At 42.7% G+C, this 26,492-nt stretch overlaps 1 protein-coding gene across 3 annotated transcripts in view; it reads right to left on the reverse strand.

The window, feature by feature from the left end:
* Gbf1 (golgi brefeldin A resistant guanine nucleotide exchange factor 1) overlaps positions 1–25,343 on the reverse strand; it is a 170,638-nt gene extending 145,295 nt beyond the window's left edge. For all 3 annotated transcript variants that reach the window (XM_045142358.1, XM_045142357.1, XM_045142356.1), the window contains exons 1-3: positions 25,082–25,343; positions 11,087–11,192; positions 2,026–2,092 (exon numbers count right to left, since the gene is read on the reverse strand). In XM_045142358.1, coding sequence (XP_044998293.1) covers positions 2,026–2,092; positions 11,087–11,182 — 163 coding nt within the window. In that variant the 5' untranslated portion in view covers positions 11,183–11,192; positions 25,082–25,343. The remainder of the gene's footprint in view (positions 1–2,025; positions 2,093–11,086; positions 11,193–25,081) is intronic.
* Between the last annotated feature and the right edge of the window lie 1,149 nt (positions 25,344–26,492).

Here is a 26,492-nt window from a genome sequence, read left to right on the forward strand (position 1 = left end):
AGAAGCCATAGGTTGTTACTAGAAAATTTTCAGTGCCAGGGATGGGATACCTTCCAGTGAGTTGTTGGCCAGGGAGGTCCCTGATGCCCCCAAAACATTATAGGCCATTGCTGAGGCCTTCATTTCCCACCAGGAATAGATGGTAAGACCCTATTGCTGAAGACTCCACATGCTTGGGCTGCAAAGTGACTGAGAAATCCTACTGGAGCTGAGTTGAAACCTCTTCTGTATAGACCAGCTGACAGAAAGAGGGAAAAAGCTATGCTGCATGCAGCTCCATGGGAGAGAGAGAAGTCATCAGTGGAGGTAAACAACAGTGGGCACTGCAAGCCTTAAGTTGGGCCAGCCAGGCCAAATGAGCCAATGGGTACAAAGATGACATGTCTGTTACGAGGTAAGGGAAACCAACTGCCTTCTAATTGGACTGGAAGCCTGCTCCATGGGAGGGAAATACATGCCTGATACTGAAAACTTATAACGGGAAAAGTCATGAGCCCTAGAGAAATAATACCCGATGGTGTCTGGCTAAATGCATATATTATGCTCACCAAACTGCCTGGTAAACATTTCTCTTAATGTTCATACCCATATATTAATTCTACTCTCACTTTTGGTTACAGAAGCTTCTGTTTTCAGATGGTGGTGACCTCTGGGATGACTCAAAAAGCACCATAGTGCTGAGAAGTGACAAAGGAGTGCATAGCACTGAAACATCTCTATCACACCTTCTAAAGCTCAGGGTCCATTGCGGAACAGGTGGTAGAAAGAACACAAGAGCCAAAAGAAGGGTAGGACTCCTTATAGTGCACTCTTCAAGATACAAAATGTCCTGGATATCCATGACCTCACAGTGTTTGGCACTACCTATGCAGGACCATCATAATAGGAAAAAAAGATGATGACATCAAAATAAAAGAGACACTGACTGAGCGGGGGAGGGAATATGATAGAGAGTAGAGTTGTGAAGGGGACAGTGTGGCGGGGAGATTACCATGGGCTACTGTCTATACTTTTGAAAGTTGTCAATTAAAAATAATTTTAAAAAACATATATAAGTGGAATTAAAGGTACAAATAACAACAACAAAAAAAGCCCTGTTCAGACTTCCCTCCTTCTCTCCCCCATTTACTACAATATAAGGCATCTTGTATATGCATTCTCCCCTAACTGTATACACTGAAACAATGCTAAACAGAGGAGAAAGAACTAAGCCAAGTGTCAAAAGCCTTAATTCTAGATTTGACTCCAACTTTTAAGAATCAAAATGACCTTAGCTAAATTGTTATGGTGTTTTATTTTTTGTGTTTTTTGTTTGTTTGTTTGTTTTTAATTATTTTCATTTGAGAGGGAGACAGAAAGAAAAAGTAGGGACATGTCAGGGCCTCTGGTCACTGCAAACTAACTCCAGAAGCATCTGCCTTTACATAGGTTCTGAAGAATTGAATCCAAGCCATCCAGCTTTGCAAGCAAGTACTTTTAACCAATGAGCCATCTCTCCAGCTATTTTGTTTTGACAGGGTCTCAAGTTGGGCTCAAACTGGATATATACTTGAAGATGACCTTTAATCTCAATCTCTCTCTTTTTTAAAAAATATCTTATTTATTTATTTGAGAGAGAGAATGGGTGTGCCAGGGCCTCCAGCCACTGCCAACAAATTCCAGATGCGTACACCTCCTTGTGCATCTGGCTTATGTGGGTCCTGGGGAGTCAAACCTGGGTCCTTTGACTTTGCAGGCTAGTGCCTTAATTGCTAAGCCATCTCTCCAACCCCTTTTATGTCTTTTTGTTTTTAAGGCTCACTCTAACCCAGGCTTACCTCAAGCTCACAATGCTGGAATTAAAGGCATATACCACCACATCCAGCCTTTCACATTTTTTAAGAAAAATATATATTGCTACTGATTATTACCTATAGCTGCTTTTGAGCCCACAGGCAGAGTTGAATAGCTACACAGTTACATATGGTCCAAAGAGCCTAAAGTACTTATGATATAGTCCTTTTTGACCTACATGTGGACACTCACCTGTTATATTGTTTAAAACCTCCTTTAGATGATTGAAACTATGCAGCAGAGGATCCCGTTCTTCATCCTGTAGAATACATAGGTTAAAAATAAACCATTACTGGTCAGAAAAGAGAAAATAAGGTATCAAAGATGAAAAAGAAACTTAACCATAGTTCATATTTAACTTTCTTCTTGAAAAAAAATTTTCTTTTTGGTTTTTCAAGGTAGGGCTTCACTTTTGCCCAGGCTGACCTGGAATTCACTATGTAGTCTCAGGGTGGCCTCAAACTCACAACGATCCTACTTCTGCCCCCAGAGTGCTGGGATTAACGATGTGCACCACCATGCCCAGCATTTTTTTAAGAACTATTTGTTATTTGAGAGAAAGAGAATGGGCACACCAGGGCCTCTAGCCCACTACAAACAAACTTCAGATGCATGCACCACCATGTGCCTCTGGCTTACATGGGTACTGGGAAATCAAACCTGGGTCCTTAGACTTCACAGAAAAGCAACTTAACCAGTAAACCATCTCTCTGCCACCCTCTATTTTGTTTGTTTGTTTGTTTTGTTTTGTTTTGTTTGTTTGTGTGTTTGAGATAGGGTCTCGCTCTAGCCTAGGCTGACCTGGAATTCACTATGTACTCTCAGGGTGACCACAAACTCATAGCAATCCAACCTCTGCTTCCCCAGTGCTGGGATTAAAGGCATGCACCACCATACCTGGTTCCTTTTTCTCTTTTCTTTTTTTGTCCTTGCTTTGCTTTTTGTTTTTTCAAGATAGGGTCTCACTCTCACACTATCTAAAACTGACTTGGAACTCACTAGGTAGTCTCAGGGTGGCCTTGAACTCACAGCAATCCTACTTCTGCTTCCTGAGTGCTGAGATTAAAGGTTTGCACCACTATGCTGGGCCCTATTTTCCTCTTTCTTAATCTCTTATTTCAGAAATACTCTGGACTTATCCAAAATAATAAATTATTTAATGCTAATCCCCCATCCAACTTCTTAAACTGTGGATTAAAATCCCACATAGGGTCTTGTAAGTGAATGAGGGGGTCATAAAAATATGGCAACAATTTCTGAATATGCAGTAATGAAAAATTATTTCAAGCTCAAACACATAATGAATCCAAAGTGTTTCTGGTGCATTCACTTATGGGGCATTGATTGAGCAATATCACTGCAGACTTAATTCTCAGCACATAATGTGTGTACACTGCACATGCCATTACCATGCAATGTCTATGATGAACACTGACAGAAACATCTTGGCTCAAATTTGTTAAAAACTTCAATACTTTTCTTTTTTATTTATTTAGTTAATTAATTTATTTATTTGAGAGCAACAGGCACAGAGAGAAAGAGGCAGAGAGAGAGAATGAATGAATGAATGAGAATGGGCATGCCAGGGCCTCCAGCAACTGCAAATGAACTCCAGATGCACGTGCCCCTTTGTGCATCTGGCTAACATGGGTCCTGGGGAATTGAGCCTTGAACTAGGGTCCTTAGGCTTCACAAGCAGGCAAGCACTTAACTGCTAAGCCATCTCTCCAGCCCTCAATACTTTTCTTTAACAGTCACAAAAGCATACACAAATGTTTCTGTTATTCAAGGTAGGGTCTCACTATAGCCCAGGCTGACGTGGAATTCACTATGTAGTCCTAGGATGGCCTTGAACTCACAGTGTCCTCCCACCTCAGCTTCCTGAGTACTGGGATTAAAGGTATATGCCACAAGCTGGGCATAGTAGCACATGCCTTTAATCATAGCATTTGGGAGGCAGAGGTAGGAGGGATCACCAGTTCAACATAGTGAATTCCAGGTTAGTCTGAGCTATAGTGAGATCCTACCTTGAAAAACCAAAAGAGGAAGAAAAAAAAAGGTACTTATGCCATTTTGTACTATGTGTTTATACAAAGCAACATTCTCAATATTGGCAATTTTTTAAATTTGTATTTATTTATTTATTTATTTGCAAGGAGAGACAGATAGAAAAGAGACAGAGAGAAAGGGTGCACCAGGGCCTCCAGCCACTGCAAACAACCTCCAGAAGAATGCACCACTTGGTGTATCTGGCTTCATATGGGTCCTGGGGAATCGAACTCCAGTCATTAGGCTCTGCAAACAAGTACCTTAACCACTAAATCATTTCCCCAGTCCCAATATTTTCTTTCTTTCTTTTTAAAAAAATATTATATTTTTTTATTTGTATGAGAGAGAGAGAATGGCATGCCAGGGCCTCCAGCTTCTGCAACCCAACTCCAGATGCAGGTGCCACCTTGTGCATCTGGCTTATGAGGGTCCTGGGGAATCAATCCTGGATCCTTTGGCTTTGCAGGCAAGTGCCTTAACCACTAAGCAATCATTTCAGTCCAATTATGGCAATTTTAAAATTAAAATATCAACTCTGAAAAATATTGAAGATGCACTATGACCTGCAGTGCCAAGTACTCAGCCATGATTTCATTCTTTATATAAAAATAAACAAGCAGCTCAGTGTGCAGGTTCATGCCTTTAATCCCAACATGGAGACATGGAGGTAAGAGGATTGTTAAGAGTTTGAGGCCAGCCTGGGCTAAAAGAAGACTCTACCTCAAAAATAAGAGCAGATGGGGAGGTAATATGACGAAGAATGGAATTTCAAAGGGGAAAGTGTCAGGGGGGAGGGAGGGAATTACCATGGGATATTTTTTTATAATCATGGAAAATGTTAATAAAAATTCAAAAATTAAAAAAAATAAGAGCAAAGGAAAAATAAAATAAAATAAAAATAAGAGCAAAGGAGCTGGAGAGATAGCTTAGTGGTTAAGGTGCTTGCCTGTGAAGCCTAAGAACTCAAGTTCCAATCTCCAAATCCCACATAAGCCAGACACAGTGATGCAAGCATGCAATGTTGCACATGTACACAAGGGGCACACTGTCTGAAGGTCATTCACAGTGGCTGAAGGCCCTGGTGCACCCATTCTTTCTCTCTCTCCCTCTGCCTCTTCCTTCTCTTTCTCTCCTCTCTGAAAATAAAAAAAATAAAGCCGGGCATGGTGGCACATGCCTTTAATCCTAGCACTTGGGAGACAGAAGTAGGAGGATTGGTGAGTTCAAAGCCACCCTGAGACTACATAGTGAATCCCAGGTCATCCTGGGCTAGAGCAAGACTATACCTCAAAAAATAAATAAATAAATAAATAAATAAAGGTCTAGAGAGATGGCTTAGCAGTTAAAGTGATTGCCTGAAAAGCCTAAGGACCCATGTTCGACTCTCCAGGTCCCACATAAACCAAACGCACAAGGTGACGCAAGCGCACAATGTGGCACCTGCATCTGGAGTTCAAACTGCAGTGGTTAGAGGCCCTGGCATGCCAATTCTCTCTTGCACTCTAATTAAAAAGAAAGAAAGAGTAGCTGGGCGTGGTGGCGCATGCCTTTAATCCCAGCACTTGGGAGGCAGAGGTAGGAGGATCACTGTGAGTTCTAGGCCACCCTGAGACTCCATAGTGAATTCCAGGTCAGCCTGGGCTAGAGTGAGACCCTACCTCGAAAAACCAAAAAAATAAAAAGAGAGAGAGACCGAAAGAAAGAAAGATCAGTCTGTTGGACTTGCCTCAAATAAAAAGTCTTAAAAAAATAAAAAGAGGGCTGGAGAGATGGCTTAGTGGTTAAGCACTTGCCTATGAAGCCTAAGGACCCTGGTTTGAGGCTCGATTCCCCAGGACCCATGTTAGCCAGATGCACAAGGGGCTGCACACATCTGGAGTTTGTTTGCAGCAGCTGGAGGCCCTGGCACACCCATTTTCTCTCTCTTTCTCTATCTGCCTTTCTCTCTGTCTGTCACTCTCAAATAAATAAATAAATAAATAAATAAATAAATAAAAACAATTTTAAAAAACCACATATACCTTATTAGTATGCAAATTTGTTTTCATCTTTAAATGGTAAAATCATATGTATACCAAAGAATTTTTTTAAATAAATTTCTTTATAAATATCAGTAAATATTAACTTTTTTTTTTCTTTTTTCGAGACAGGATCTCACTCTAGCCCAAGCTGATCTGCACTCTGTAATTTCAGGCTGGCCTCCATTTCACAGAGATCCTTCTAACTCTGCTTCCCAAGTGTTGGGATTAAAGGTGTGTGTACCACCCTGTCTGGCTTCTCTCCTTTCCTTTCATCTACTTATTTGCAAGCAGCAAGAAAATGACAGAATGAGTTCAAAGGGTCTCTTATTGCTGCAAATGAACTACAGATGCATGCACCACTTTATGCATCTGGCTTTATGTGGGTACTGGAGAATCAAACCTGGGTTGTTAGGTTTTGAGAGCAAGCGCCTTAACAGCTGACCTATCTCTCCAGGCCCCAGTAAATATTAAATTTATACACCTGTTTTACATATCAATATACTCAGGGTTATGTAAAAAATCTCAAGCAAAGGTCTAAGGAGATGTTAGCAGTTTAAGACATTTGTTGCAAAGCCTGCCAGCACTGGTTACAATTCCACAACTGCTCACATAAACACAAAAAGTGGCACAAGCATCTGGCTTTCTGTTTATTGTGGCTAGAGACTGTAGCATTGTCCAGATACACACACATGCAAGTAAACAGATATGATTTTTTAAAATTCTGATTCTAGGGCTAAAGAGATGGCTTAACAGTTGAGTGCTTGCCTGTGAACCCTGAGGACCCCAGTTGGAGGGTCGATTCCCCAGTACCCACGTAAGAAAGATGCACAAGTGGCACATACTTCTGGAGTTTGTTTGCAATGGTTGGAGGCCCTGGTGCACCCATTCTCTCTCTCTTTCTCTCTCTCCTTCCTTCCTCCCTCCCCTTCTCTCTCCCCCTCCCCCCCTCCCCCTCCCCCCCTCCCTCCCTCTCTCTCTGTCTCTTCACGGAAATAGAAAAAACAATCCTAAACTTCATTTGGAAGCACAAAAAAACTCAAATAGCCAAGACAATTTTGAGCAATAAATTAAGGCTGGCAGTATCACCATACCTGATTTTAACCTGTATTACAGAGCCATGGTAACAACAACAACAACAACATGGTACTGGTACAAAAACAGATACATAGAGGACCCAGATGTAAGTCCAGGCAGCTACAGCCATCTGATTTTTGACAAAAATACTCAGTGGAAAAAAGACAGCCTCTTCAACAACTGGTGCTGGGAAAACTGGATATATATATATATATATATATATATATATATATATATGTAAAAGGATGAAAATAGATTTTTATCTCTCTCCATGCATGAGAAGCAAGTCTAAATGGATTAAAGACCTTAATATCAGACCTTAAATTCTGAAACTACTAGAGGAAAAAGTAGGGTAAACCCTTTGACATATTGGCATAGGCGATGACTTCCTGAGTATCACCCCAGTTGCTCAGGAAATAAAACCACTAATCAACCACTGGAACCTCATAAAATTACAAAGCTTTTGTACAGCAAAGAACACTGGGAATACCGAAAAAAAAAAAATGCAACATAAAGAATGGGAGAAAATCTCTGCCAGCTATACATCTGATAGAGGATTAATATCCAGGATATAAAAAGAACTCAAAAAACTAAATAGCCAGGCATGGTGGCAAATCCCAAAACTTGGGAGGTAGAGTAGGAGGATTACCACAAGCTCAAGGCCATCTTGAAATGACATAGTGAATTCCAGGTCAGCCTGTGCTAGAGTGAGACCCCACCTGGAAAAACTTAAAACTAAATAAATAAATAAGAAGAAATCAAACAACCCAATTAAAAAACAGGATACATGGACACACAAGATGACTCAAGCACACAAGGAAGCATATGCACACAAGGTGGCACACACATCTGGAGTTCAGTAACAGTAACTGGAGGTCCTAGTGTGCCAATTTCTTTCTCTCTCTCGCTTTCTCACTCTCTTGCATTAAAAAAAAAAAGAGAGAGAGAGAGAGAGCCAGATATAGTGGCACACTCAATTAATCCCAGAACTTGGGAAGCAGAGGGAAGAGGATCACTGTGAGTTCGAGGCCACCCTGAGACTACATAGTGAATTCCAGGTCAGCCTGGACTAGAGTGAAACCCTACCTCAAAAACAAGAAAGGGTTATGGAACTAAATACAGAGTTCTCAGATGAAGAACTACAGATGGCTTATACACATCTAAAAGAATGTTCTACATCCTTCACCATCAGGGAAATGCAAATTAAAACTACTTTGAAACTCCATCTTACTCCTGTCAGAATGGCTATCATCAAGAAAACAAATAATGAGCTGGAGAAATGGCTTAGTGGTTAAAGCACTTGCCTGCAAAGCCAAAGGACCCAGGTTCAATTCCCCAGGATCCACATAAGCCAGATGCACATGGCACATGCATCTGGAGTTTGGTCAGCCAAGCCAAATAAACCATCAGGTACAATAGTGGCATGTCTGTTATAGGGAAAACCAACCACGCTCTAACTGGACTGGAGGCCCACACCACAGGAGGGAATTATGCCTGGTACTGAAAACCTGTGACAACCTGTGACATGGGAGGTCATGAGCCCTGTGGGTTTAATGCCTGCTGGTGTCTAGCTAAATACATAAATATTATGCTCACCAAACTACCCAATAAGCACTTCTCTTAATGTTAATATCCATCTATTAATGCTACTCTCACTTTTGGTTACAGAAGCTTTTCTTTTTCAGATGGCAGTGAGCTCCGGGATGACTCAAAAGGCACCATAGTGCTGAGAAGAAGTTACAAAGGAGTACATAGCACTGAACCATCTCTATCACACCTTCCAAGGCTCAGGGTCCATTAAGAAAGAGGTGGCAGGAAGAATGTAAGAGCCAAAGGAAGGGTAGAACTGCTTATAATGCAATCTTCCAGTCACAAAAAGGCCTGTATAACCATGACTTCACAGTGCCTGACACTACCTACACAAGACCCTCATAATAGGAAGAAAAGATGATGACATCAAAGTAAAAAAGAGACTAATGGAGAGGGGGAGGGGATATGATGGAGAGTAGAGTTGCAAAAGGGAAAGTAAGGCAGGGAATTATCATGGTTTATTGTCTGTAATCATGGAACTTGAGTTGTTACGCTTTATGGGCAAATTCCTTAACCACTGAGCCATCTCCCCAGTCCAATCTTGACATTTGTTAATTTTTTTTAAATTTATTTATTTGAGAGAGAGGAAGGAAAGAAGGAAGGAAGGGAGGGAAGGAGGGAGGGAGGGAGGGAGGGTGGGCAGATAGAGAATGTGTATATCATGGCTTTTAGCCATTACAAAGGAACTCCAGACACATGCACCACCTTGCGCATCTGGCTTAAGTTGGTCCTGGGGAAATCGAACCTGGGTCCTTTAGCTTTGCAGGCAAATGCCTTAACTACTAAGCCATCTTTCAGCACCTTTCTTGACATTTTAAAGCATAAAGCATACCAAAATGCCTCCATGAACCAGCTTGAGTTACTTATAAAATATATTGGGAATAGATCTGGAGAGATGGTTCAGTGGTTAAAGATGCTTGCTTACAAAGCCTGATGGCCCAGTACCCATGTAAAAGCCAGACACCCAAAGTGATGCGTGTGTCTGGAGTTCATATGGAATGGCTGAAGGCCCTAGTGCACCCATTCTCTCTTTCTGTCTGCCTCTCTCTCATTCTCTCTCAAATAAATAAATAAAAATATGTTTTAAAAATATTGAGTACTGGAGAAATGGCTTAGCATTTAAGGTGTTTGCCTGTGAAGCCTAAGCTCCCAGGTTCAGTTCCCCAGAACCCACATAAGCCAGATGCACATGGTGGCACATGTATATGAGACTTATTTACAGTGGCTAGAGAACCTGATGGACCTATTATCTCTCTCTCATGAATAAACATAAAATATTAAAAAACAAAATATATATTGAGCCAGGTGTGGTGGCCCACACCTTCAGTCCCAATACTTGGGAGGCAGAGGTAAGTGGATCACCATTAGTGAGTACTACAGAGTAAGTACCAAACCAGCCTGGAATAGAGTGAGACTCTACCTTAAAAAACAATAACAATGGGCTGGAGAGATGACTTAGTGGTCAAGGCACTTGCCTGTGAAGGACCCCAGTTTGAGGCTTGATTCTCCAGGACCTATGTAAGCCAGATGCACAAGGTGGCGCATGCATCTGGAGTTCACTTACAGTGGCTGGAAGCCCTAGTGCACCCATTCTGTCTGCCTCTTTCTCTGTGTCTGCCACTCTCAAATAAATAAATAAATAAATAAACTGGGCATTACATAGTGAATTCCAGGTCAGCTTGGGCTATAGCGAGACCTGCCCTTAAAAAAAAATTAAAAAAAAAACAAAAACAGAAAAGGGACCAGTTATGGTGGCACACACCTTTAATCCCAGCAATCGGGAGGCAGAGGTTAGAGGATTGCCACAAGTTTGAGGCCATCCTGAAACTACATAGTGAATCCCAGGTCTGCCTTGGTAGAGCAGAACTCCACCTCGAAAACCGACTCCCCCCCTCCCAAATAATGGATTTCATTATGGAATTTTTATCCATACATGTCATTTTACTTTGTTGTAAATTCATCCCTCTCACTGATTGGACCACCTCCTGCTAGTCCTCTATCTCCCTTCAAGTAGTACCACCTTCTTTTTAACTTTTTTTTTTCTTTCTTTTTTTCTTTTTTTTTTTACATAGGGTCTCACTCTAGGCTGACCTGTAATGCACTATGCAGTCTCAGGGTGGCCTTGAACTCATGGGCAATCCTCCTACCTCTGCCTCCCAAGTGTTGGGATTAAAGGTGTGCATCATCACACCTGACCTTCTCCTTTTTTACTTTTATTTTTGGTTTTTTTTTTTTTTTTTTTTTTTTTTGGAGATGGAAACTCATGTAGCCCAGACTGGCCTTGGACTTGTGACTCTTCTATTTCCACTTCTATTTCCAAGTGCTGGGATTACAGACTTGCACCAACACACTCAGCTCCCCTTTCTGCTCTCAGGTCACTTGTATGCCATTACTTTTTTCTCCTTCCCTTAACATCTCTTCCTACCCTTTTATATCTTTCTATTTTCATGACTTACACGCACACAATTTCTGTTTTACCAAGGCCTACAACTCAGTGACCAGGTATATTCCCCACTTACCAACGGTATATGGGTACTCCATCGGGCATTCCGTTTGATGGCCCCAACCACAATGTTAATCTCCCCTTGAATGATGTAAATATTCTTATCCACCATCCTGACAAACCTACCAAGACAGTTAAAGAGAAAAGGCTGGTTAATATTTAGATACTCACAGTTATGGTGGCACACACCAATAATCCCAGCTTACGGAAGACGCTAAGGCAAAGAATCAAACTTCAACACCAGACTGGAGAGATGGCTTAGCAATTAAGGTGCTTATGGACAAAGCCAAAGGACCCAGGTTCGATTCCCCAGTACCCACATAAAGCCAGATGCACAAGGTAGCACATGTGTCTGGAGTTTGTTTGCAGCGGCTAGAGGCCCTGGTGTGTGCCCATTCTCCCTCTCTCTCTCTCCCTCTCCCTTTCTCTCTCTCTCTCCCTCCCTCAAATAAATAAAGAAAATATTAAAAAAAAAGACGAAAACCTCAAGGACGCTGGGTGTGGTGGCACACCTTTAGTCTCAGCACTTGAGGCTGTAGTAGAATCACTGTGAGTTTGAGGCCAGCCTTGGACTACAGACTGAGTTCAAGGTTAGCCTGAGCTAAAGTGAGACCCTACCTCAAAAAAGGGAGGAGGAGGGAAGGGAGAAGGGTGCTGGAGAGATGGCATAGCAGTTAAGGCACTTGTGTACAAAGCCTAAAAACCTGAGTTTGATTCCCCAATGCCTACAAAAAGCTGGATGCACTAGGTGACCCATGCATCTGGAGTTCATTTGCAGTAGCTAGAGGCCCTAGTATGACCATTCTCCCCCCCACCCACCCATCTATCTCTGTTTTTCTTCTCTCTGTGCTTGCAGATAAATTTTTTTTTTTTAATTTTAACACAAAGTTTAAGGCCTTTCAGTTGAGTGCAAAGCCAGACTGGGCAACTTAACAAGACCCTGACTCAAAATACAAATAAAAAAATGTACTGGGAATATAGCTCAGTAGTAGACAGCTTACCTAGCATGCATATGGCCCTAGGTTTGACACTTGGTACTGACAAATCAATAAAATTAATCAATTAATTTGGTTACTCAAAGCATCCTCATACTTAATCTAATAAGGTTAGGAATACCACTCAACTTTGCAGTACCAAGATTTTTCACCTGTACTACTAAGAGAAATAACATCCACTTCATGTTATGGATCTATCTGGCTTTCCTAGAGGTTTCTGGAAGTTCAGCGTAGCTCAAGAGTCAACTCAAAAATCAATAATGGAGAAACTTTGCAGTCAGATGCCTCAAAATCAGCTATAGTCAAAGTTCTATGATGCCTTTAAGTACACAAGTATGTTGTGGTTTAAATATGAAATGCCCTACCCCAAATTCATTTATTAGAGGCTTAGTTGTCAATTAATGGACTTCTAGGGAAGTGACTGGGTCCTGAGGGATGACCTGATTTAATCTAACAGATTGATTCACTTATAGCATTAATACGACAAATTAACAAATTAACTTAATGAAATTATTAGAAGGTAATAGCTAAGTAGAAAGTTGAAGGAAGTAGGTCAAGGGTGGGTGGGTGATGTTCTTGGAGGCTATATATTACCTTGCCCCTTGCTGTACTCCCTCCCTCTGCTTCCTGGTCTAACATAACAGGAGTAGCCTCTGCCACATTCTCCTATGGCCATGAAGTTCTGTCTTACCACAGGCCAAATTTCAGTGGAGCCAAGGAAAATGACTTAAACATCTGAAATTATGGACAGAAATAAATCTTTCAAGCTTGAGAGATGGCTTAGCAGTTAAGGTGCTTGCCTGCAAAGTCAAAGGACCCAGGTTCAATTCCCCAGGTCCCAAATAAGCCAGATACACAAGGTGGTGCATGTATCTGGAGTTCATTTGCAATGGCAGGAGGCCCTAGCACACCCACATTCTCATTTTCTCTCTCTCTCTCTCTCCTAAATAAATAAAAATAAAATACAGAACAATTAAATTAGGGCTGAAGAAATGGCTTAGCAGTTAAGGCGCTTGCCTTCAAAGCCAAAAGACCTCAGGTTCCATACCCCAGTACCCATGTAAGCCAGATGCACAAGGTGGGATATGTATCTGGAGTTCATTTGCAGTGGCTGGAAGCCCTGGTATGCCCATTGTTTCTCTCTCCCTCTTACTCTGCCTCTTTCCCTTTTTCAAATAAATAAATAAAAATAAAAATATTTTTAATTAAATTAAAAGAAAATCTTTCACTGGGTGTGGTGGCTCACGCCTTTAATCCCAGCACTTGGAAGGCAAAGATAGGAGGAATGCCATGAGTTTGAGGCCACCCTGAGACTACATAGTGAATTCCAGGTCAGCTTGAACTAGAGTTGAGACCCTAACTCAAAAAATAAACAAACAAACAAATAAATACATCTTTTCTCTTTTTAAGTTGTTCTGCAGGGCTTTCTGTTGTTGTTGTTGTTTTTGCCTTACTAATGTAAAAGTGACTAAATACAAATACATCTGGGGGCTGGAGAGATGGCTCAGCTGTTACTTGCCTACAAAGCCTAAGGACCTGGGTTTGGTTCCCCAGTACACATATAAAGCCAGATGCACAAGGTTCATCTGTGGTGGCTAGAGACCCTGGCACGGCCATTCTCTCTCTATCTACCTCTCTCTCTCTCTCAAATAAATACAATTTCTAAAAAAAATTAAAAATTGGGGGGAGAGAGTTTTGAGGTATGGTCTCTCACTCTAGCCCAGGCTGAGCTGGAATTTACTATGTAGTTTCAGGGTGACCTTCCACTCATAGCAATCCTCCTACCTCTGCCTCCCAAGTGCTGGGATTAAAGGCAAGTGCCACCACACCTGGCCTTAAAACAATTTTTTTTAAATAATGAAGTGGGGCTGGAGAGATTGCCTAGTGGTTAAAGCACTTGCCTGCAAAGCCTAGGACCTATGTTCAGCTCTCCAGATTCCACGTAAGCCAGATGCACAAAGGTGAGGCAAGCAAGCACAAGGTCACACATGTCCACTAAATGGTGGAAGCGTCTAGAGTTAGACTGCAGTGGCTGAGGCCCTGGTGCGCCAATTCTCTTTCTCTCTGTGCCCTCCCTGCTCTAAAATTAAAAAATAAATAATGAAGGACCAAGTTAAAATAAAAGAGCCAGGCACAGTGGTACAGCACACCTGAACTCCAAGCATTTGGGATGGAAGAAGATAAAGGCATTTTTTTATCTCAGCAGTTCTACTTCAGGTCTAGACCACAAGGAAACAGAAGCTTCTCTCAAGGGGTGGAGGTGGCAGGACTAATAGGACAGGCATGTGTAAATTCAAACTCACTTTTGGTGATACTCTGAGGTTGTCTTGCTTTGTTTGTATCAGGGTTTTACTTTATAGCCCACATGGGCCAGAATTCAAGACATCCGTGTCTCAATGTCCTCTGTGCTGGGATGTACAGGTATGTGCCCACACAGCAAGCTGAAATTTTTTTTTTAATGTCATGATATTACTTTCCTTTGCAGATGCTACTCTCTTTCTGTTTGAATGTTTGTTTCCACTCTTATCAACCTCATAAATTCTTATTCCTCCCAAAAAGACAATGGAGGGGCTGGAGGGATGGCTAAATGGTTGAGCACTTGTCTGCATTCTCTCTCTCTCTCTTCCTCCTTGCAAATATAAATAAAAAATATCTTTTTAAAAAGTCAATGAGGGTGTTGGAGAGATGGCTTATTGGTTAAGGCACTTGCATGCAAAGCCTAGGGACCCAGGTTCAATTCCCCAGGATACACATAAGCCAGATGCACAAGGTGGCACACGTGTCTTGGAGTTTGTTTGCAGTGGTTGGAGGCCTGGCATCCCCATTTTCTCTATCTGCTTTTGTCTCTCTCTAATAAATAAATAAATAAATTTTTAAAAGTCCATGAGGGGGCTGGAGACATGGCTTAGCAGTTAAGGCATTTGCCTGTGAAGCCTAAAGACTCAGATTCGACTCTCCAGGTCCCATGTAAGCCAGACACACAAGGTGATGAAAGTGTGCAAGGTCATACATACACACAAGATGATACACACGTCTGGAGTTCAATTTCAGTGGCTGGAGGCCTGGGCACGCCAATTCTCTCCCTCCCCATCCCCCATAAAAAATAAAAATACAGGGCTGGAGAGATGGCTTAGTGATTGAGGCACTTGCCTTCAAAGCTGAAGGACCTAGGTTTGATTACCCAGGACCCATGTAAGCCAGATGCACAAAGTGACACAGGTGTCTGGAGTTTGTTTGCAGTGACTGGTGACCCTGGCATGCCCATTCTCTTTCTCTCTACTTGCCTCTTTCCCTCTCTCTCAAATAAATAAATAAAAATAAAATATTTTTAAAAATAAAATTTAAATTTAAAAAGTCAATGAGGGAGTCACAATACCACAGTGGTTACAAGGGGCACTTCAAGAGTCAAGACAGACCTGAGTTTCAGTCTTTTTTCCCTTGTCCTGCCCCCATTCCACTAGGGACCCTCCTGAATGGGGTTGCAGGTATTCCCTTTGGGGTTGTGGGTTATCCTTGTGACAGCAGCAATTATTTGGGGAAGGGATGCTTCTGGCATGATGTCTCAACCTGTGGCTCTTACAATCTTTCCACCCTCTTCTGCAAAATTCTTTTAGCTATGATGGGTGAGGTTTTTGTTGTTGTTTTTTGAGGTAGGGTTTTGCTCTAGCTCAGGCTGACCTGGAATTTACTATGTAATCTCAGGGCGGCCTCGAACTCACAGTGATCCTCCTACCTCTGCCTCCCATGCCCAGCTTAATTTTTTTTTTTTTTTTTGGTTTTTCAAGGTAGGGTCTCACTCTAGCTCAGGCTGACCTGGAATTCACTAAGTCTCAGGGTGGCTTCAAACACACAGTGATCCTACCTCTGCCTCCTGAGTGCTGGGATTAAAGGCGTGCGCCACCACGCCTGGCTTCGGCTTAAGTTTTAAGTCTACTTCAGTGATTAGCTCTTAGAAGCCTCTGCATCTCTGCTTTGTAAATGTCTCCTTCACCCTGGCACTGATTATCAGGTTCAGCTTGTCTCCCCAGTTCCTCTGTGGTTTCAGCTGTGGCTTAGCTGAAATATGAGGGGTAGTTTATCTCCTCAGGTCTCACTACCTTTCCACGTGCGTACCCTCCAGGGCAGAGGATCCATGAGTTGGGGACCCAGGGGCCCTTCCATCAGCAAGGTGGAGCAAGGGGCCTGATTCTGTGGCAAGTTCACAGGGTCCAGGCAGCCCCAAGCCAGCAGCAGGGAAAACAGCCTGGACCAGGGAACTGGGAGCCTGAGTTCCAGTCTTGACTGCTTCTACCTATTCCTCCATAATCAAGTATCTTTTAGCTTTTTTACAAAATATTTTATTTTTATTTATTTATTTGACAGAGAAAAAGAGGGAGAAAGAGAGAGAGAGAATGGGCAAGCCAGGGCTCCAGCCACTGCAAACAAACTCCAGATGCATGCACCCCCTTGTGCCTCTGGCTAATGTGGGTCCCGGGAAATTGAACCTGGGTCCTTTGGCTTTGCAGTCAAACGCCTTAACTGCTAAGTGATCCTTCCAGCCCTCCTTTTCCTTTAAATAATAATAATTATTGCCGGGTGTGGTGGCACACGCCTTTAATCCCAACATTTGGGAGGCAGAGGTAAGAGGATTGCCATGAGTTTGAGGCCACCCAGAGAATACAGAGTGAATTCCAGGTCAATCTGGGCTAGAGCAAGATCCTACCTCGAAAAACCAAAAAAGTAATAATAATAACCATTGTTATTATTATTTATTTACATAAAAGAGAGAGAATGGACGTGCCAGGGCCTCCAGCCCCTGCAGATAACTCCAGATGCATGAGCCACCTTGTGCATCTGGCTTACGTGGGCTCTGGGGAATAGAACCTGGGTCCTTTGGTTTTGTAGGCAAGAACTTTAACCACTAAGCCATCCCTTCAATCCTCTTTTTCCTTTTTTAAATTTGTTTTATTTATTTGCAAACAGAGAGAATGAGAAAGAGAGAGAATAGGCACACCAGGGCCTCTTGCCACTCACTGCAAACCAACTCCAGAAGCATGCGCCACTTTGTGTATCTGGCTTTATGTGGGTACTAGGGAGCTGAATCTGGGCCATCAGGTTTTGCAAACATCTTTAACCACTGAGTCATTTCTCCAGGCCTCTTTCCTTGTTTTTAAATTTTTTCTTCCAGTGCTGGGGACTGAACCCAGGGCTAGCCACATGCTATATGAATGCTGAGCCACAAAGCTATAAACCTTTGCCTTGCTTTATAGTTTCTTTTATTGTAGCTAGATATGGTACAATACATCTTCATTTGTTTATTGTGAGACCTGTAAAGTACATACCACAACATCTTGGAGAGTGTCCACATATACTAAATGTTAGCTGTTTTTATGATAATGTTTGCTTAAGGAATTCTTCCTTGGCTAACTCATTCTCAATCGAGCCAGCATTAGCATCCCTTTTTTGTCTACCCATAACATCTTCTACATAGCTCTATTTGAAAAAATCTCCAGGGTTGAGGAGATAGTTCAGTGCTAACCTTGCAAGCATGAGGACCTGAGTTCAATCCCAGTACCCACATAAAATGCCCAGTGTGGCATTACAGACCTATAATCCCAACAGTAAGCAAATGGAAACAGTAAGATCCCTGCAGTACAATGGTTGGCTGGCTGGCTAGCTAGCCTACCCTAATTGGTGAGCTCCATTCCAATGAGAAACCTTGTCTCAAAAAGAGATGGATGGGGGCTGAGAAGATGTCTTATCAATTAAAGGCACTTGCAAAGCCTACCAGGCTGGGTTCAATTCCCAAGCCACCCACATAAAGACAATGCAAAAAAGTGGTACAAAACATCTAGTGTTTGTTTATAGCACCAAGAGGCCCCAGCACACACATACATACATACACACATGCAAATAAATAAATGAATGAATTTTAAAATAATATATTTATCCAATTAGCAAAAGAGATTCCCCAAAGCTGGGGATGTACTTCAGTGGCAGAACACTTGCCTAGCATGCACAAAGATCTGGATTCAATTCCCAGCATAAATAAATTAAATAAAACTAAAAACCGTCTGATCTAGTAAGAGTCTCCAAAGACAAAGTTTTCAGGACTTCCTGTTTTTCGTCTTTTCCCTTTTAATAACATTTTGATAACTAGTACAGATATGTACAAACCAAAAAAGATTCTAATGGTCACTCTGAGAGGTGAGTTGGCACTGGAGAGCCAAATGGCCTTCAGTGGACCCTTCTATGGTTTAAATTCAATCTTATTTTTTAATTTTTTTTGTTCATTTTTATTAATTTAGTTGAGAGCGACAGAGAGAGAAAGAGGCAGATAGAGAGAGAGAGAGAATGGGCATGCCAGGGCCTCCAGCCACTGCAAATGAACTCCAGACGTGTGCACCCCCTTGTGCATCTAACATGGGTCCTGGGGAATGGAGCCTTGAACCGGGGTCCTAAGGCTTCACAGGCAAGCATTTAACCGCTAAGCCATCTCTCCAGCCCTAAATTCAATCTCTTGAAAAACCTACAGACACAGTAAAAATGCAGAGCTTATACCATTTCTTAAGCTGGCCAAAAAAAAAAAAAAAAAAATGATAATTTTATGCTTGAATGTGAGTAAATCACTGAACTGGTACAAACTCAAAAAAACTGAAAGGGTAAAGGTTAGAGAAAACCAAACCAGGAAAAAAAGCTGATGCTCTGATCTGACAAAGTACAACTAGAAAGTCCTCCCAAACCTGTTAATCAGGTGAACAGTGTACCTTAGCTCTCTCATGCCATCTCCTTCCCCTGTAGAGATTCTAAAACCATCTCCAGAACTATATACAAAGTTAGCCACTGATATGCCCAGAGCTACCTATCTTAGAGATGAAAAATGAAATGAAGCTTCTAAAACTCATCTTTTAACCACCAAGAGCACCTGAGCTATAAAGATGACAGTTGGCAGAGTAGAACAAACAAAAAATCTGTATGATTATGCATAGAGAATAGCAACGAGAGTCTCAAAGTCAGCTTATCTCCTCTAGGATCCCTCATCATTTACTGAAAAATAGGAAGAGTTGTCATACTATGCTCAGATCTTCAAACTAACCATCTGCTGAATAAAAAGCAGCTGCTCTCTTTAAATAAAGGTAGTGTATAATACAGTCTTAACTACATACTACACATCCTCACCTGACTCCCTGCATTCACTTATATTGTTTGCCTGATACTTACACATTCGAACTAATGACTTTTGTTTATATGATCTGTCCTCATACTTCTGCGATTATTTATACTACTGCTTCTGCTGTGATAACTTCCACTATTTGGAATAAATCATTATTTTCATGATCAACGACAATGTTGAAGTTCCAAAGTTGCATATTGCTCATTATACATGGATGCTGGAGAATTGAACCTAGTTGACAGGCTTTGCAAGCAAGTGCCTATAATCACTGAGCCATCTGTCTAGCCCCTACAAGCTTCTTTTTAATGGTGGCTACAGGCAAACAATACATCCCAGTACTGACACAGGGGGAACTCAGGTTGCAGACACATCTCAGTAGCTGGGTATCAGTCCTACTTTCAGCTTACAGTTCTCTGATTTTCACTATTTCAACTCCCTATGTTCCAGAAATTAGGATGACTGCCACTTTTAACAACGATCAAATAAATACAGTATTTATACTGGGTACAGGAGGCAGCTAGAGCAAAAGACACAGCTCCTGCTTTTGATTAGATAGTTTACAGAGCATTCACTCCAGATTCATGTACCACTTTGTGCATCTGGATTTACGTGGATACTGGGGAATCAAACCCAGGCTGTAAGGCTTTGCAGGCAAATGCCTTAAACACTGAACCATCTCTCCAGTCCTGCTATTCTTTTATTATTCCTCTTTTTATATATTTCTGTATATCCAATTGCAGTTGTTAACTGAAAATATAATAGAAGGCCGGAAAGATGACTTATCAGTTAAGGTGCTTGCCTGCAAAGGCTAAGGACCCAGGTCCAATTCCCCAGGTCCCACATAAGCCAGATGCCCCAAGTGGCACATACATCTGTAGTTTGATTACAGTGGCTGGAGGGCCTGGCACCCAATCTTTCTCTCTTTCTCTCTTCCTCTACCTCATTCTCTCTCTCAAATAAATTTAAAAAACTAAATTATTTACAAAAATTAGTCAGAGCTGGATATGGTAGTACATGCCTTTAATCCCAGCACTCCAGAGGAAGAGGTAGGAGGATTGCTATGAGTTCGAGGCCACCCTGAGATGACATAGTGAATTCCAGGTCAGCCTGGGCTAGAGTGAAACCCTACCTCAATAAAACAAAAATAACATTTTAAAAAAAGAAAAAGAAAAAAAGGGCTGAAGAGATGGCTTAGCAGTTGCCAGATGTACATGGTGACGTATGCATCTGGAGTTCGTTTACAGTGGCTAGAGGCCCTGGCGTGCCCATTCTCTCTCACTCTCTCCATCTCTAATAAATAAATAAATAAAAATAAAATCTTTAATAAAAAAGAAAAGAAAATAGAGCAGTATGAAGCTTTGGGGCTTCAATAATCTGTCTGCCCAATTTGAGTCCCCAATATCCACATAAAGTCAGATGGCACAAAGTGGCACATGCATCTGGAGTTATTTGTAGTGGCAAGAGGCCCTGGTGTGCCCATTATCTCTCACTGTCTCTCTCTCTCTCAAATAAATAAATAAATATAAAAATAAAAACAAAATAAATTTTAGAAAAAGAAGTATGTACTCAGTTTTGGGAGGTTTTTTTGGTTATTTGTTGTTGCTGTTGTTGTTTTTCCAGGTAGGGCCTCAATCTAGCCCAGGCCGACATTGCACTTACTCTGTAGTCACACACTGGACTCAAATTCATGGTGATCCTCCTTCCTCTGCCTCCCGAGTACTGGTAATAAAGGCATGTGTCACCCTGCCCAGCCTAAAAGAAATTGTGAGATGTTTGTTTTTGTTTTTTTGGAGGTAGGGTCTCACGCTAGTCCATGCTGACCTGGAACTCACTCTTTAGTTGCAGGCTGGCCTCGAACTCACAGTGATCCTCCTACCTCTTGTTTACAAGTTTTGATGGAAAGACAATTCTGTTTGTGAGTGGGTGAGAATTACTGCTATGTAGGAAATCCTTCCTACATATAAAAATGACTTTATTTTTTAAAATAGTGCTGGGAATCAAACCCAGAAGGGGATTTTCTCTGATGCCTCTACAGTCACTCAAGCCTAACTGGAAAGATGCTGGAGAGATCACACTACCTACCAAGAAACCAAACTACCTATGATGCAGATCATATTCAACTCATCAGGGAAACAGCCCAGATGAACAATGCAGGACCACCAAATCTGGGTACTTACTAGGCTATTTCATTTGCCACTTCAACTAAATGTTTTGGAAATTCTACAGCTAAAATCAGTAAGTTAAAATACAGAATGGAAAAATAAAATAAAATAAAATGCAGGCTTCTGGGACTAGGAAAATGGCTCAGTGGTTAAAAGTGCTTGCTTGCCCAGCACTCGGGAGGCAGAGGTAGGAGGATCCCCATGAGTTCGAGGCCATCCTGAGAATACATAGTGAATTCCAGGTCAGCCTGGGCTAGAGCAAGACCCTACCTCGAAAACTAAATAAATAAATACATACATACATACATACATACATACATACATACATAAATACATAAGTGCTTGCTTGCAAAGCCTGCCAATCCAGGTTCAATTCCCAAACCACTTATGTAGGCCATACCCACAAAGCAGAATAAGCATCTGGTGCTCGTTTGCACAGCAACATGCCCTGGTAATCTCCCCTTGTACTCCCTATACACATGCAAGTGCATTCATGCAAATAAACAATTTTTTTAAAATACAGGCTCCTATACCATTCCCATCCCATTTATTTTAAATCAATAAACATGAACCATAAATGCTATCCCTTCCTGTTCCAACACATACATGAATAAGGACACGAACATACAATTCCAGGAGGACAAAGGGAATTATGTAGGAGAAGCTGAGTTCATTTATTGTATCATCCTAGATAAACTGCCTTCCAACACCATGAGGTATTGATTCTCCTACAACACTATCCAAAAGTGCAAGCATTACTGTCAGGGCCAAAACTAGGCCACAAAGCCTGATCACATACAAATAACACTTAATGAATGCCCAACACCTGCTGAAAGGAGCTATGCAGATCCTACTTTTTTGTTTTGAGGAAGTGGCTCACTCTAGCCCAGGCTGACCTGGAATTCACTGTGTAGTCTAAGGATGGCCTCGAACTCATGGTGATCCTCCTATCTCTGCCTCCCAAATGCTGGGATTAAAGGCGTGCGCCACCATACCCAGCTGCTACTACTTTTAAGAAGTGAGTAGCCAAGCCTGGTGGTACAGGTCTACATACTTAGGAAGGATCCCAGGTTCAATGCCTGCCTGGCTTACAGAGTGAGTTCCAGGCCAGCCTGGGCAATTGAGAAAAATCCTGTCTCGGGGCTGGAGAGATGGCTCAGTGGTTAAGGCATCTGCCTTCAAAACCTAACAACTTAAGTTCAATTCCCCAGTACCAATGTAAATCCAGATGCACAAAGTGGTGCATGCATCTGGAGTCCATCTGCAGTGGCTGGAGGCCCTGGTGTACCCATTCTCTCTGTCTGTCTCTTCTATCTCTCTTTGCTTGCAAATAAATAAATAATTTTTTTAATCCTGTCTTGCCAGGTGTGCTGGCCCACACCTTTAATCCCAGCACTTGGGAGGCAGAGGTAGGAGGATCATGAGTTCAAGGCCAGCCCGAGTCAACATAGTGAATTCCAGGTCCGCCTGAACTAGATCAAGACCTTACCTCAAAAAACAAAACAACAACAACAAAATTCCTGTCTCAGGGCTAAAGATGGCTTAATGGTTAAGGGCACTTGCCTGCAAAACCTAAGGACCCAGGTTGGAGTCCCCATCACTTACATAAACCAGGTGCATAAGGTGGTACATGTATCTGGAGTTCGTTTACAGTGGCTAAAAGCCTTGGTGCACCCATTCTCTCTCTCTCTCTTAAATAAATAAAATAAACCAGGCATGGTGGCTCACACCTTTAATCCCAATACTCCGGAGGCAGAGGTAGGATTGCCTTGAGTTCAAAGCCTCCCTGAGACTACATAGTGTATTCCAGGTCAGCCTGGACTAAAAGTGAAACCCTACCTTGGAAAACCAAAAATACATAAATAAATAAAATTTAAAACTGTCTCTGCTGGGTGTGGTGGCCAACACCTTTACTCCCAGCACTCGGGAGGCAGAGGTAGGAGGACTGCTGTGAGTTCGAGGCCACCCTGAGAATACAGAGCAAATTCCAGGTCAATTTGGGCTAGAGTGAGACCCTGCCTTGGAAAAACAAAAAAATTAAATCCTGTCTCAAAAAAAAAAAAAAAAAAAAAAAGCTAGGGATATAATATTCTCAGTGGTAAGAACTTGCCTAGCATATACAAGGCCATTCCCAGTACTGTAAAGATAAAGCAGGTAAACTGAGTGATCCCAAAGCAGATCTCTCCATGTGTATCTTCCACAGGGACTAGAGTGTCTTGAATGTATGAAACAAAGGCATACAAGTTTTTGCACTATTCACTAAAAGAACACTATGCTATCCCTCATCTCTGAGTACTCCTTACCTTCCATGCACTTTCATGGCTTTGTAACACAGCAGTTTATCAAAGGTCATCACTGGGCCATAAACTAGTCTTTGAGATTATGCTCCATCATTCAGTCTTTGGTGTTGACCCTACCACAACTGACACAACATCTCTTATGGCTTTTTTTTTTTTCTTTTTTTGAGGCAGGGTCTCATGTAGCCCAGACTAGCCTCAAATTCCTTATGTAGCTAAGGATAGACTTGAACTTCTGATCCTCTTGTCTCCACCTCCCTAGTACTGGGAGCATTGGTATTATAGGCATGCACAAACAAGACCTGTTTATGCCATACTAGGAATTGAACTCAGGGCATGCATGCCTGGTAAGCACACTCCTACTGAACTACAACCTTAGCCCCTCATGACTTTTTTGGTTTGTTTGTTTTGCTTTTCCAGGTAGGGTTTCACTCTACTCCAGGCTGACCTGGAATTCACTGTGTAGTCTCAGGATGGGGTGGCCTCGAACTCACTGTGATCCTCCTACCTCTGCCTCCCAAGTGCTGGGATTAAAGGTGTGTGCCACCACACCCAGCTGACTTTTTTTTTTAATATACTAAAAATAACAATCCACCAGTCCCAAATTTCACTAGTATTCAAATTCCTCTTAGCTCTGTCAAATGTGTCATAATAGAGTGGCTTCCTTGTGGTTGAACCTCATCTCCTTATGCTACATAGAAAGACATGGAGAAGGAGTGCAACCCAAAACACATACCAAAAGGGTAAGTAAAAGGTACGTCGTGTTTATATAGAGAGACTCACAGTGGCAACTGAGCTGCCCTGTATAAGGGACACCTTTTCATAACCCAGTACCATAGGCTGCTGGCCTCAATTGTCCCTTGTCTTCCGACTCCCTGAGTCCAAACTGTACTGGTTCATCTTTCAGAATTAATAGAGTTGGGCTGTATGAGGAGATAATCGCACAGAAGTGAAGCTCTAGAGAATGCGAAAAGACTTATCTAAAGCCTGAAAACGTATACCCAGTGCTCCTTAGCCTAAGCTTTCAGCTTTTGAGAACTGGGCTCTTCAGGCCACTTTAGAAAGCTCTGACAAATGGTAGTTGGAGCCTAGGTTAGGCCTGGGAAAACAGAAATGACTGATTCAGGCATCCCTTCCCCCGACCCTCCAACCCCCCCCCCAAAAAAAAAGTCCCAAGTCGGGGCTGGCATCGCCCTTCCCGCGGCAGGAGCCTGACCTTTGCCCCCTGCACACCTCCCAACTCTCTGCAACACTCCTCCTCTCCTCCTCGCGTCCGACTTCTGCGTCCTGAGCCCGCGGCCCACCTCGCCTCGCCGGACTTAAGGACCCGTCCCCACCCTGGTCCCTATCGTGACGCCGGACGGTGTCCAGGACTCCGCAAGTCCAGGAAGAGACTTCGCTGACCTGTCACTGGATCCAAAATGGCGGGGGCTAGTCCCAGCACCGACGGCTGCTGCTCATGTCCAGCCCGGGCCCCGGAGGCGTCTCCCAGCGGCTCTCCCGGCTCCGGTGACAGCTGCGAAAAGGAAGGTGTTCGCAGGTGGCCGCTAAATTCGAGATGAGCCGGCACAGTTAGCCGGGATAAGAGGCCCGGGACGCGGCGCTGGAGCCGGTTACCGTCCCTGTCAGCTCACTGACGTGGTAACTAGCCTCAGTCTAGCCCGCTGCCCGGTAACTGGGCGACCTCGGCCGCTCTCCTCCAATCGTAGCTCGGTAGGGCGAAAAGTGGCATCCCGGCCACCCAATCGAAGGAAGGAAATTAGCTCCGGGAGGCTCTGGAGGCGAGCTCAACATGGAAAAAAAGAAATAAGGAAGGAGACAACCAACGGATAGACAAGGATTCTTTGAGCGACAGCAGTGGAAGCCAATAAGAAGCGAGAACCTGTGCGGAGCGGTTGGAGAGGCGGGGCTGACGGGGTTAGGTTGCCGCGCGCCGCTCTAAGCGGTGGCTGCTGGGCATTGTGGGGAGAAAGGCTGCTATTTGCTGGAAAGGAGGCGGGGTCCTTTTTGAGAGCCGGAGCGGGCGGCTCAGCATCCCCAGCCACAGCCTATCAAAGTCGCTTGGGCTAATGCCACCGTAAGATTCACTTCATTTTGAGAGAAGAGTCCTTTCTCATCTTAAACAACCCTGGCAACTTCCTTCCCCCTCCCCCCCCCATCTGTTTCTTTAGATACTGTTGTATTTATTTATTTATTTAATGAGACAATGTGTTCGAGTACGGGCGGCCAGGGCCTCTTACAGCTGCAAATAAACTCCATACTCATCGACACTCTTCTGCATCTGTTTTAATTTGTTTTGCTTTGTTTTGATTTGGGGAATCAAACTTGGTGGGCAGGCTTTGCAAGCCAGCTCCTTTAACTACAGAGCCATATCCCAGCCTCTGTTTCTGAGTTTTCTGTTTCATTTCTGCCATTCAGAAACGGAGAAAATGATATGTGGCAGAAACCCTGGGTATATAATTCAAGTATCCACATGTTACAGAATAATAGACAGTTCTGCAGGGAAAAGCTAACCCCGTGGTCACAAAGCTACTTAATGGAGGCATAACAGAACAAATGTCCTGACCAACTTTTTTTTTTCATTTCTTAAAAATGTTTTAAAATATAAAAGCATTTTAAATTACTGTGGATACTGCAAGCCTTAAGTTTAGCCAGCAAGGCCAAATGAGCCAACAGGTGCAGTAGTGGCATGTCTGTTATGGGGGAAACCAACCACATGCTAATTGAACCAGAGGCCCACTACACAGGAGAGAATACATGTCTGGTACTGAAAACTTCTGACAGGAGTGGACATGAGCCCTACGGGTGTAATGCC

This window comes from Jaculus jaculus, chromosome 1 (genome assembly GCF_020740685.1).
Source record: "Jaculus jaculus isolate mJacJac1 chromosome 1, mJacJac1.mat.Y.cur, whole genome shotgun sequence".
In the NCBI taxonomy this organism is placed as follows: domain Eukaryota; kingdom Metazoa; phylum Chordata; class Mammalia; order Rodentia; family Dipodidae; genus Jaculus; species Jaculus jaculus.